We start from the raw sequence: 13,438 nt of genomic DNA, 5'->3' as shown, positions 1-13,438 counted from the left end.
GGGGGTTCAGGTGGTAGTTTATCTGTCATTCTCCTGATGGAAAATGATGACCAGCTTGTCTTCATGACACATGGATTAGCGATGAGGCAAACGGTGACTTTCAGAAGCTGCCACACGTTCCCAGATGCCCACTGCTGTCGAGCAGGACTGACTGCTCGGGAGCCCGTGGGCAGAAACCTCCTCCTTGTGTCATCTTTGGCCAGCACAAAGCAGAGCTCTGAACTTGGGGAAGTCAAAAGTTTCTAAAAGGAAAGAGGAAGGTCATGTGTGTTTGGGAAGGACAGAGGAGAATGAGACACAGGGAATGTGAGGAGATTTGCTCAGAGCAGTCCTAACTTGTGAGTGTGCTTTCCTCCTTTGGCAGAACCTCATGTACAAACAGATCAGATGTCCAACAGCAGCTCCATCACCCACTTCCTCCTCCTGGCATTTGCAGACACACGGGAGCTGCAGCTCTTGACCTTCTGGCTCTTCCTGGGCATCTACCTGGCTGCCCTCCTGGGAAATGGCCTCATCATCACCGCCATCGCCTGCGACCACCGCCTCCACACCCCCATATACTTCTTCCTCCTCAACCTCTCTCTTCTTGACATGGGCTCCATCTCTACCACTCTCCCCAAAGCCATGGCGAATTCCCTCTGGAACACCAGGGTCATTTCCTATGCAGGATGTGCTGCTCAAATCTTTCTGTTTATCTTTTTCATTTCAGCAGAGTTTTATCTTCTCACAGTCATGGCCTATGACCGCTATGTTGCCATCTGCCAACCCCTGCACTACGGGACCCTCCTGGGCAGCAGATCTTGTGTCCGCATGGCAGCAGCTGTCTGGGGCAGTGGGTTTCTCAACTCTCTCCTGCACACAGCCAATACATTTTCACTGCCCCTCTGCCAGGGCAATGCCCTGGACCAGTTCTTCTGTGAAATCCCCCACATCCTCAAGCTCTCTTGCACAGATGCTTACGTCAGGGAAGTTGGGCTTCTTGTGGTTAGTTCCTGTTTTGTATCTGGGTGTTTTGTTTTCATTGTGATGTCCTATGTGCAGATCTTCCGGGTAGTGCTGAGGATCCCTTCACAGCAGGGACGGCACAAAGCCTTTTCCACGTGCCTCCCTCACCTGGCCGTGGTCTCCCTCTTTGTCAGCACTGGCTTATTTGCCCACCTGAAGCCCCCCTCCATCTCCTCCCCATCCCTGGACCTGTTGGTGTCCCTTCTGTACTCGGTGGTGCCTCCAGCAGTGAACCCCCTTATCTACAGCATGAGGAACCAGGAGCTCAAGGATGCCCTAAGGAAACTTATGACTGTTTTCTTTTCAGAAGCAGCAATTACATATCCAATCTTCTTCTACAGATAACACATGACGTAACACATTAGAGGCCCAGACTCTCTTGACTAGTTTTTTTTTTTTCCTCTCTTTCCTTTGTTTTTTAGCTTTTCTGGGTTGTATTAATGCTGTGAACAATAGTCACCCTTTATCCTATTTCTATCTGCCTGTCTTGTGTGAGCCAGAGACTTTGTGTAAATAAGATGCTGCTCTCTCAGTGTGTTTAAACAAAATAAAAGACCCTTTGCTAACTTATTTGTTCAAGATCGTTTCTCCAAGATCTTCTCTGGAGCTGAAGGGGCAGCGTCTGTGTGCTGAGGTGGAGGGGGCAGGAGTCACCTGAGCTGGGTTTGCCTCCCAGCCTGACCAGCATGGCCCTGGGCACCACAGCCCCCGGCTCTGCAGAGCCACACAACCAGCTCGAGGGCTGTGGGACACCTGGGGAGGGGGTGCAGGAACGGCTGGCCAGGCCAGCACAGATGAGCTCTCTCGGGAAGAGGCTCTGAGGGGAGATGGGCTGTGCCAGTAGAAGAGCAGGGCAGACATGGACAGAGAAACCCCTTTGCTGTAGTGGGGCATCTTGGCCAGGCTGCCCTGTCCCTGGGGAAAAAGGACCTTCCTGAGGGTGCCCTGGGCCAATTCTCTCATGCCACCCTGGGCAGGAAGGTTGGCAGCTGGGTCTGCAAGCTGTCTGGGGAGGAGATCTCCTCAGCATGCCGGCTGGGTGACATTCTCACTGGCCTCCATGTACTGCTGTGGGACCAGTCCCAATGGGTCTGCTCTGCTGGTGTGGGCTGGGGAGAGGGCAGGAGGTGGCCAGATTCAGGGAGGGTCTGGGCTGGCAGGGCTGGCAAGTGCCCCGGAGAGGAAATTGCCAGGGAAGAGCTGAAGTGTGGGAGTGTGCAGGCTGGGGGCACACAGCAGTGTCCTGGCACAGCCGGGCTCCTGCGAGAGACATGATGGACCAGCAGAGCAGCGTCTGGGCTGTGCCTGTGCCCACTGGACAACCCGGGGAAGTTGTCCCAAGGCCGCCATCATGCTCTTGCCAAGAAAACCTCCATTTCTAGCAATGGCCTTTCACCCCAGCTCGGAGAGGTTCTTTGTCCCTTCAGATAGAGGGACACCAAATGAGGAGGTCAGAAGTCCACCTTTGCATTGTACAGATGCGTCCTAAGTATGCACAGCGTGTGCGTGTGGGGAGATAGACAAGGGTGAGCATAAATGCCATCAGCTGTTCCAGGGGGTGCCATGAAGGCGAGTGTGACAGATGAGGTCACTTCACTTGGAGAGTAACATCCGCTGGGGAAACACCTGGATGCAGCACTGGGATGTGCTTCCTTGAACCGAGATCCCCGTGTCCATTCCTCCGGAGGAGAGCAGAGGAGGGCGACACACCGCAGGGCTGCGGTGCCTCCCAGATTCTGGGGGTGGCGGCAGGAGGTCAGAGAGACACTGTGACTGCTGCAGTGCACTGCCTCTGCATGGGCAAGGGAAGGACTTGTGTCTCTGATCAGCCATGTGTGTATGAGGAGTGCCCGAGGCCAGCGGAGGTGTGGGCACCTGACAGAGCTCTGACATTTCTGTGTGTGACTGCAGGAACAAATCCCCACCGTCCCAGGGACGTTCATCTCTGCTGCCGTGGACAGGCTCACTGCAAGTGCTCCTGTCTGCTACGTCACCCTGTCCTGTGATTGTGGATAGTTCCCTCAAGAGGGCCAAAGCAGTCAGAAAGTTTCTGGGGTCCATAGAAAGGTCAGACATCAAACCCATCTTCAAGAAGGGCAGAGGTGAGGATTGGGGTAATTACAAACTGATCAGCCTTCCTCAGTCCCTTGGAGGGTGATGGGGTCCGTCCTCCCGCATACATCTCCAGGCAGTGGAAGGACAAGAAAGGCTTTGCTGGACCAGAATAGTTAGGAGAGACAAGGGCATGTTGTGTGCCTTGCTTGTGCATGGCCTTTGACATCATCTCCTTATAGCCATATTGATGCTCTCTGGGCTGAAGCAGTGGATGGTGTGGTGGGTGGAAGTTGGCTAGATGATCAGGCCCAAATGTCCAGAGTGGCACAAAGTGCTCCCAGAAGCCAGTCATAACCAGAATCCCTCAGTGATCAGCATTTGGGTCAACACTGTTGAGTGCCCTTATTGCCCCCCTGAACGTGGAAGCCCCACCCAGAAAGAGGACATGGCTATGGGTTGGCATGTCCCTTCTGCCTGAGTATCTGAAGGGACAGCAGCAGGCAGATGGCTTGCCTATGTCTACCCACAAAGCTGAAAGGGCAGCAGCAGCAGCCAGGTGGTTTAGAAGATCACCGTGAGGTCACCACTATGTGGTCAGGTGAAAGGCCTGATGGTGTAAGTCACTGATGAGTTAGGTTGCCTGCCTGGAGGGTGCTTTCTGAGATTTTTGAGCTTTCCTTGGAAGTGGGAAAATGCAGGAGAGAGAAAAAATGCTGTATAGTGCAGCTGGGAAAGTGGAGACTGGACAGGAGGAAGAAGCAAGGTCACATGAAAGGTAGAGCTGTGATGCAAGAGGTCACCCAGAGAGAGTTGGTGATCAGCCCGTGTCTTTGTGTTCCAAGAAACAGCCTGTTAGGGCACGGCGACATCAGTGAAGGTACAGAAATTCCCAGGGGAGAGCAAAGGGAGGGAAGCAAGATGGGTGTCTACAGCCTGGAGGAAAACTGGGGCAGGAGTGGGACAACCTGCACTGGAAATGGCCAAGGCTGCTGGCAAAGGTGGAAGGCACAAACAGAACCCAGGTCTTTGCCGTCTGGGTGATTGAATTTCTCTTGGCTACCAAGGGCTATGACATCATCCAGGTCTTAGCTCAAGTCCCCCATGAGGACCAGGACCGCAGAAGGCCTCGTCTAATTCTTTCTTCTCCCCTGCAGATCAGCAGGTCTGTAGCAGACACCCACCATAGCATTGCCCGTGTTGGTCTGCATGATAAACCTCAGCCATCAACTCTCAGCTGACTCATTGTCCATCCCCAAGCAGAGCTCCATGTGTTCCTGCTGCTCTCTCATATGGTCCCTTCCCTTCCTCGTCCAGATCTATAAGCCTACAAGTACCAGAGCCCCAAGACCCCACAGTTTCTCCAGCAGAAGATTTGGACCACCTGCTCCCTCCACTAGCCAGCTCCCAGAGCCTCTGGTCTCTCCGGTATCCAGTCATGGTCTCTCATACCTGGCTCCCAGGTCTCTATCCCACTGGCTGGCTTCTCCAGCCTCATGTTTGCCAGCAGTTACACACACTGACCCACCCAGCAACATGATAGGCATTCATGCTGGGCTCTCACCCCAGCAGCACCTTGGTGGAATTGGAGAAGAAGACAGGAGAGGCTGGGCTGATCACTTGCAGGCCATGGCCACACAAGGGGCTTTACCAGCAACCTCTTTAAACTTAATGGGCTACTTTTAGCCACTTTTCTTGAGGTTTTTCCAAACTTCTCCATTCCCAAACAACCTTCATTCCTCCTTTGGCATTTCCATGACACCTAATAGTAAGTCTTGCACAAGCCCAAAGTGCTGTTTCTGTTAACACGCAATGAGAGTCACACTCCCAAAGGCAGTAACCTCCACCCTCAGTCTGGAAGGTCACCCCAGGAAGCTCTCCCATTGACCTGTGTCACTTGGCCTGTCTGGAGTGCAAGTTAATTTTCCTCACAGTAGTCTGGTGCTGTATTTTGGGTTTCTGAGCCAAACACACCCAAACACACTTGGTGGTTGTGTAGCAGTGCTTACACAGTGTTGAGGTTGGGGTGTTTTTGTTGTCTTGTTGATTTTTCAGATTTTTTTCCCTGGTGATGATGAGGCCGTTTCCCAGGAGGGCAGCCAGGTAGATGCCCTGGAAGAGCCCGAAGGTCAAGAGCTGCAGCTCCCGCATGTCTGTGAATGCCGGGAGGAGGAAGTTGGTGATGGAGTTGCCATTGAATCCCTTCTCTCCAAACAGGAAAAGGAGATTGCTCCCTGGCATTGCCTGGGTGTCCTGTCTAATAAGAAAAGAAAAAAGATATTCTTGGCCCTCAGTCTGTCTCTGATTGAGAAATGAACTGCTGGACAGAACTGTCTCTCCCGAGCTCAGGGAGGGAACATCAGGGATGACTTCAGGCTGTTTCCCAGCAGATTGCCCTGGAGCCCCAAGGACACCCCCAGGGAGCCCAGACGGGGCAGAAATGCTGCGGTGCTACAGCCCAAATGTGCGCACTTGCCCTCAGGCAAAGGCATAGCCAGGACGAGCTGGAGCATGTGCTTTTTGACATCCATGGCGTAACTGCCAAGGCATGGTGAGACAAGTGAGTGCCCTGGGCGAATGGGATGGGAACTGGCTTTTCAGGAGAGACAGGCTGGAAGGATCTGGTGTGGGGTAGCGCCAAAGCAATGAAGTTTCTTTGATGTATGGAGCTCCTTCATGATGAAGGCTACAAGTTGGGTGAGCCCTTGTGAATGAGGGTCAGAGGAAGGGCCAGTCAAGGTGACATGGTGGTGGGAGACGAGGAACCCGCAGTCAAGGTGGGGAAGCTGGCACAGTCTTGTTTAAGGAACCCAATGGAAGTCTCTGGATGTAGGAGCCTGGGCCTCACTGGGGACGTTAACGGCCCTGGCATTTCCTGGAAGGGGAACACAGCAGTGTGAAACAGTCCAGGAGGGTTCTGGAGTGTCTTGGGAGAGCTTCTCAGCACAGCTGCCAGACAGGCTGACAAGGGCAATGCAAGCCTGGATGTGATCCTTGCCAGCGTGGAAGACATGGTCAGGGACTTGAAGGTCCTTGTAAGCCTTGGCTCTCATGACACTGAAACAGTTGCAACACAGCTCCCAGGGAGAGTGAGGAAGGAAAGGCAAATGCCAGACATTAGAGGAGCAGACTTCAGCCTGGTGCTGGGAGTTTGAGTGGGGATCTCATGTTTGGCAGCATTGAAAGGCAGCCGAGCTCAGTACAGCTGGTCTTCAAGGACAGCATCTTCCAAGCACAGAAATGGTCTATATCAAAACTCAGCTGAAACTTCAAAGTCAATTCAAGGGCACCATAATGACCTGGTACTACTTCAGGGACAGTGGAAAAAGAAGCACAGATAAGACAGTATCACTGCTAAACAGTGGGCATAGATAGATCTATGTTGTGTGCTATTTGACTGCGTTATCCCCAGCAAGGTCTCCCAGGCCTTTGTGCCTCAAGGCAGGACTCTAGAGGAAAACAGCCAAGCATGGATAGGAATCAAAGCAGGGGCTACTTGAGCAAAGTCAAATGTTACCAGTCAGAAGGGACCACATGCATAATTCTGTACTTCCAGAGAGGGAGAGAAAGGGCCATCAGCTTGCTGGTGCATGTCCATGGCCTATGAACCAATAATGACAATTTACAGACCAGTATCAAAGTTGAGAATATGAAGACTTCTTACATACTTCTAACACCGCGTTGTTTCAGCTTCTGCTTAACATCTTCCTTCAGGGATTGATGCAGTTGCCCACACAGAGGCGTCCACTGCCTCAGAGATACCCGTGGGTAAGTGATGCCCCCATGTGGCACTGGGAAAGATGACTCAGGGCAGCTGGGAGACTTTCTGGAGCAGGAGCTGGTAGACAGGTGGGGTAGGCCAAAGCACCTCAGTTAAGACAACTCATTTCTCTCCCTTGAGTAGAAAGGGATTTCTGGACAATTGCACTCAAGCTGTCCAGCACTGGAGGAGAATGAGAAACAAGTGCGTCTAGATGCTGCAGAGTCTCCTAAAGGTGCTCCTGTAACCCAGATACATTGGGATTACTGCAGATTTGGCTATTCAAAAGAGAGCATTTTGTTCACTTTGTCCCTTTGCTTTTGTCTGTGGATCGAGGGAGCTCATGACATCAACGTGTGCCTCACTGTGAGCAAAGATTGAATATGGAGAAGCAGAGGCCATTACACGGAGGGCTTTGGGGTCTTTGGATCTGGGCTTGGCAGACAAATGTGTTTTCTGTTGGTCTAAGGCCATCTGCTGTGAACAGTGGACTTGAGAGGAGGTAATGTAGACTTCATTTAAAGCAGAAGAGTGTATTTTATTTTTTATTGAACCATCTCCTCCTTTGTTTTTGTTTTTGTGACATTTAAGAAACATCCCACATGTCTGCGTGCAGCTTGTTCTCTAGGTAAAATTGGTGGAAACTGGTGCCAATGGACTGCAGTGGAGGAAGCTCAGCTGTGAACAAGGCTGCTGTAGTCCCGGGTGGCTGAAGAGAGAAATGGGGGTTGGGGGATTGGGACAAAGACTGCCCAGGGAGTGTCTGACATAAAGGGTCTTGACTGCCCTATACATTCAGCCTCCATTTGGAGATGTTCGCTTTCAGTAGCGTTTGGAGATTGCCGATATCACTTAATGTGTAAGAAGACAAATGAAGACAAGTGGGAAAAAAGGAAGTCCTTCCTTATAGTTTTGTTTTATTATTGAAATATTGTCACTGTTGACATCTCTCTCGTTAAGCAGAAAAGAACTGAGTGAAGGAAATCATGGTCAGAGCCCTGGCTTGTGAGCTGTGCATGTGAATGAGCCCTCTGGTGCCACGTTCCTGAACTGCAGATCCTGACAGACTGACCAAGCCTCTGGAGAAGTAAAAGGCAGCAAGAAAGCTGCAAGTTTCTGAGGGTGTTAGCGAGCCCCACTGAGGGCCATCACTGGAGAAACCATGGAGGGAATGACCAGGAAAGGGATCATCCCTGGGGGCTGGTGAAGCAGGAAGTCCGAGGCACTGGTTACAGGTTGAAAATGCAATGTGTATGTGACTGTGAAAGCCCTGGATGTGTTTCATCAAGCTGGATGTTCAAGCCCTGACCCACTTCCCCTAGCAATGGGGATCCTTTCCCTCAGGAATGGGATTTCTTTCCCTCATGGGACACTCAGGGCTCCTCCTGGGGGCAGCGAGATGTGGGTGTGTGTGATGCCCAGTGCAGGACAATGCAAGGGCTCCTCCTTGACTCTATGGAGTAAGTGGGTGAGTGAAGTGGCAGGAAAATGCTGGTGCTGTAGGGACCTGGTGTCCTCTCGGGGTCCTGAGGGGAAGAGACAGCAGCCATAGTCGGTTGCACGAGGATTTCTATACTGTTGGGCACTCCCAGCAACCATAAAGGGGCCATTCCCACCACAGGCTGTCCTACACTGTCCTATGCCAGTGATTATTTCTCAGCAGATTTTAACCACCACCCCTGAGTCCCAACCTCACCCTGACCCGATGGCATCCCAAGCTCTACTGATGACTCTCTGTCCTCACTGAGTATTGCACAGAGAAAAACACCACGCAAAGCTGTGGTGTTCTGAGGTTTTGCCATGGGCTGTCACTTCCCAAAAGCATTGCAGGTTTGCTTCAGAGCAGAGACATGCTGGAGTGAATGGCACATGGCAGTGGGAAGAAGAAATGAGGTTCTCACAAAGGGAGCAAACCCTTCTCAGTCCAATGCCAAAGAGAAGCAGAGCTGGGCTGTGCGGTCTGAGCAGGAGAGGGGTTTGCTGTCTGTTGTGTCTCCGCTGCCCTGAGGGCCTGTGGTGGAGGTGAAGCTGATCTCAGGAAGGAAGAGATGATGTTGAGAGTGTCCTTAGTGTGGACATCATGTGGTTCAGGACCACTGTGAAAATCATTGGCCTGATCCATGATCGTGTCATCAATGGTTAAACACTGGAGGAGAGAAGAACCAGCAGAGTTAGAGAGCGAAGGAACACAGTAGGAGAGCCTGGTGTGATGTGTTTGTTGTTCATGCACTCTACTGGAGAGAGAAGGGACAGAGCTTGTGCCACTGCAGGGGTGGGATTCAGTCACTGGCCCAAAGGCACCCACTCTGTCTGAGATGCTCTGGGTGATGCCTGTCACACAGGCAGGCTGGATGGGGACGGGGCTCCCGTACAGGACCTCTGCTGTCCCTGTCAGGCACATGCAGTTTTGCTGGAGAGCCCTGGCACCTCCCCGAGCACTACAGGACGGAATCTGTAAACTAAATTGAGGTTCCCCTGCCATGAATTAGGTCAGGCAATGAAGGGATGCACGTGAGACAACTGCCATCATACTCCGGGGACATGTGGAAAAGACAGCTGATGGAGAAGAGAAAGAGAGAGACTGAGCTCTGCCTGTGGCACATGACTCCATTTGGTCAGCTGAACCCCTCTAGGGCCTGTCCTGGGCAGAAGGAAGAGTTTCAGGGGCACTTGTCCTCCACGTGGACACCTTGTGTCATTGAAGTTGGCCAAAGGGATTTCCCACCAGCCTCCACCAAGATGCCCCCAGATGCTGCCCTGTCTCTATGAACTGCTCCACTAGAGCTTACAGTTCCCAGCATGCCTCTTGGTCACCCCTGCCACCAAAGATGTCCCCAGGTGTCTGTGTCCGAACATCTTCCTCCTGCCCTCCGTCTCCATTACTTCACAAGGGAGCTGAGACCAGGAGCTTATGTGCAGGAGCCGCTTTTGTGCCCTGTGAAGTGAGGCCAGAGGAATGCCACCTCCTGGGGGTTTGTGGTGGGCATGGGATGGATCTAACTCCTGTTGTAACCCCAGGGACTACAAACCCAGGCTGAGAAGCCTTTGTTGACTCTGCTTAATCCCTTCCCTCTTAACGGGAAAAGATTTCTCCCTGGCATTGTCTGAGTATTCTCTCTAATACTAAACCAAAAAAAAATTATTCTTGGACCTCAATCTTTCTCTGATTGAGAATTGAAACTGCTGGTAAAAATTGTCTCTCCCCAGTTGTGGGAGAAAACATCAGTGCTGACTTCAGCTTGTTTCCCAGCAGGTTCCCCTGGAGCCCCAGGGACACCTCCAGGGAGCCCAGAGGGGATAGAGGCAGTGCCACCGTGGGCTTGTCCTCTGCTGCTGAGCTGGGCTGGGCTGCTGGGACGGAGGGAGCTCCTGGCAAGCGGGCAGCGCTGCAGAGAGACAGCTCTGCCCAGGAGCAGCTCCTCTGCACAGCGCAGCAGGGCTGAGGGCACTGCCTGCAGGCAGCGAGGGCAGACAAGAGAAGGGAGAGAGATATAAGGGCAGTTTGGGGTGTCGTTCCTATAGCTGAGAGCTCCCTGGGAGAGACATCTTCGCAGCCTTTCCCATGGTAAGTCTGTGGCTATGGGGCAATGCAGATGAGTTCCTGGCAGTGTCTCCTACACCTGCACATGCCATGTCTGATAGGAGCTGTCAGGTTGGCTCTCCTGGCTTTTCTGGTGTGTTGAAGGACATTGTGCTTCAGAGCAGGGATGCCCCACTGCACATTCAGAGGGACAATGAAGGTCAGCTGCCTTCTCCCAGGGATGGCTCTGGGGTTTGAAGATAGGTGTGCAGGCAGGGGTGGGCAGGGCTGTCCTTGCCAGCAGTGTTCCTGCACCCCGGGGAATGTGTGGCAGGGCAGGGACTCTGCCGCCTGCCAGGGTCAGCTCTGCGCCTGCCCAGGGAGCTCCCACAAAGATTCTGTGGGGAGAAGCCGTGGGTGGAAGGAGCACAACCTCTGGCAGGGCAGGGTCCTTCTGCTGTACAGGGGAAAGTCAAGGCAGGGGCTACCTTAAAGACAGAGACCTTTCCAGGCTCTCTGCTCTCAGCTGTCTCCTAAGGGAAAGAAGCTGTCACTGTGACACTGAGAGATCAGCACATCTGCCACAAACCTCATCAAGTGCCTTCACCCACTCCTCCACCTACAAACAGCACCAGCATCCCCTCTGCTTGCAGCATCAGGCTGGATCTGCTCCACTCCTTTGGACCCGCACAGAGGGAGGTGGCCCTGGGCAGAGCCCTGCTGCTGGGAGGGGGCTGCAGGGAAGAGCTGAGCACACAGCGGGTGGGATGGGCTCTGGGAGCACTGGCAGGGGGAGACCTGGGGACAGAACAACAGCTCCTGGCAGGGACAGCCCCAGGCAGCAGAGAGCCCCTCCACCCCTCTGTATCCCTCTCTGCTCAGCTGCACAGGGAGAGAGAAAGCTGTGTGGAGAAATGGGCTTTGAAACTGGACTCTCCCACACTCACAAATCCCTTTAATTTTTTTTTTTTCTTCAAGTACATTTTTAGGGGCTCGTTTGTCCCATGCAGAGAGGTGTAATCAGGAGTACCTGTGTGGTGACCAGCAGGTCACTGGTGGGCAGAGCAGCTCTACTGACTCTGCACTAGGGCACAGAGAGCCTTTTTGTCCCTCCGAGCTCACCAGAGTTCAGGCTAAAAGCACTGAGAAAGAGAAGGATTTCTGTCCCTTCAAAGGAAGTGCCCTCAGCAGCACAAACCTGATCGCACTAAAAGGAGCTGAATGAAAGTATGACAAAGAAAGAGAAATCAATGTGGAGGGATTTTTTTTGTGAAATATCACAGGATTGGTTCAGAGAAGTCTGCTGTATATTGTCAATGTGTTCTCCTATTTCAACAGTGGCCCATGCCCAAAGTGAACAGATGTCCAACAGCAGCTCCATCACCCACTTCCTCCTCCTGGCATTTGCAGACACACGGGAGCTGCAGCTGTTGACCTTCTGGCTCTTCCTGGGCATCTACGTGGCTGCCCTCCTGGGAAACGGCATCATCATCATCACCATCGCCTGTGACCACCGCCTCCACACCCCCATGTACTTCTTCCTCCTCAACCTCTCCGTTCTGGACCTGGGCTCCATCTCAACCACTGTGCCCAAAGCCATGGCCAATTCCCTCTGGAACACCAGGGCCATCTCCTATCAAGGGTGTGCTGCACAGGTCTTCTTTTTCTTATTCTTTGCTACAGCAGAGTTTTCTCTTCTCACTGTCATGTCCTATGACCGCTACGTTGCCATCTGCCAACCCCTGCACTACGGGACCCTCCTGGGCAGCAGAGCTTGTGTCCGCATGGCAGCAGCTGTCTGGGGCAGTGTTTTTCCCTATGCTGTGCTGCACACAGCCAATACATTTTCACTGCCCCTCTGCCAGGGCAATGCCCTGGACCAGTTCTTCTGTGAAATCCCCCACATCCTCAAGCTCTGCTGCTCACATTCAGACTACCTCAGAGAAGTTGGGCTTCTTGTGTTCAGTGCCTTAATTGCTTTTGTTTGCTTTGTTTTCATTATGCTGTCCTATGTGCAGATCTTCAGGGCAGTGCTGAGGATCCCCTCGGAGCAGGGACGGCACAAAGCCTTTTCCACGTGCATCCCTCACCTGGCTGTGGTCTCCCTCTTTGTCAACACTGGCATATTTGCTCACCTGAAGCCCCCCTCCATCTCCTCCCTATCTCTTGATCTGGTGGTGGCTGTGCTGTACACAGTGGTGCCTCCAGCAGTGAATCCCCTCATCTACAGCATGAGGAACCAGGAGCTCAAGGATGCAATGTGGAAATTGATGACCAGATGATTTTCTGAAGTAAGAAAGTCTCTTCTTCTGCAAATCACTCCTAATCTATCTCATTATAGACCAAGCCCATCTGCCGTATTTTTTTTCTTGGGTTTTGTTTTTTTGATTGTTCTGGGATTTGCTTGTTTTGCTTTGTGTAATGTTGTCTCAAATGAAATGTCACTGTGTGAGCTGTTTCCAATCACATATCTATCCAAATTTGTGGGACCCACAGACTGTGCAAATGAGGACCCATGCTCTCTGTCTATTTCAACTAAATAAAGAAACTTCCAGGACTAGAGAAAACAGCCTCACATTTAACCTGGGGATGTTTAGTCTGGATATTAAGAAACTATTCTTAACTGAAAGCGTTATCAAGCATCAGTACAGGATGCCCAGGGAAGTGATGGAATCACCATCCTTGGAGGAATTTAAAAGGTGGGTAGACATGGTGCTGAGGGACATCGTTTAGTGGTGGTTTTGTCAGGGTTAGGTTGATGGTTAGGCTTGATGATCTTAATGGTCCTTTCCAACCCAAACAATTCCATTCTATGATTCTGTGACTTGTTTGCCCAAGACCCTTCCTTTGAGACATTCTGTGGAGCTGCAGGAGAGTGCCTGTGTGCAGAGCTGGAGGGGAGTGTCCCAGCACAGCAGCACTGCCCTTGGTCTTGCCAGAGCTGCTCTCTTGCCACTTCCACGGTCTCCTCCGGAGCCCTTGCCTTGCTGTAAGGCTGAGTGCTCGGGCAGCTCCTAGTCCTGCTGTGTGGCAGCCCTGTGAGCACAGGAGGGACAGGCACTGAGCGCTGCTCTGACAGAGCTGGCCTCCCTAACAACACC

The 13,438-nt window shown here is 52.4% G+C and overlaps 2 protein-coding genes across 2 annotated transcripts; both read left to right on the top strand.

Moving 5' to 3' along the window:
* Positions 1 to 387: 387 nt before the first annotated feature.
* On the top strand, positions 388 to 1,350 carry LOC309684222 (olfactory receptor 14C36-like; the record flags this gene model as incomplete). Its single annotated transcript, XM_082500161.1, has 1 exon — positions 388 to 1,350. One exon carries the CDS (start codon positions 388 to 390, stop codon positions 1,348 to 1,350), a length of 963 nt encoding a protein of 320 aa, XP_082356287.1.
* A 10,348-nt stretch (positions 1,351 to 11,698) lies between these two features.
* Positions 11,699 to 12,619, top strand: LOC309684183 (olfactory receptor 14I1-like; the record flags this gene model as incomplete). Its single annotated transcript, XM_082500128.1, has 1 exon — positions 11,699 to 12,619. One exon carries the CDS (start codon positions 11,699 to 11,701, stop codon positions 12,617 to 12,619), a length of 921 nt encoding a protein of 306 aa, XP_082356254.1.
* Between the last annotated feature and the right edge of the window lie 819 nt (positions 12,620 to 13,438).

This window comes from Vanellus vanellus (genome assembly GCF_965231255.1).
Source record: "Vanellus vanellus genome assembly, contig: HAP1_SCAFFOLD_45, whole genome shotgun sequence".
In the NCBI taxonomy this organism is placed as follows: Eukaryota; Metazoa; Chordata; class Aves; order Charadriiformes; family Charadriidae; genus Vanellus; species Vanellus vanellus.
Note: the sequence above shows the minus strand (reverse complement) of the source record. Positions and strands in the feature narration are given on the sequence as shown.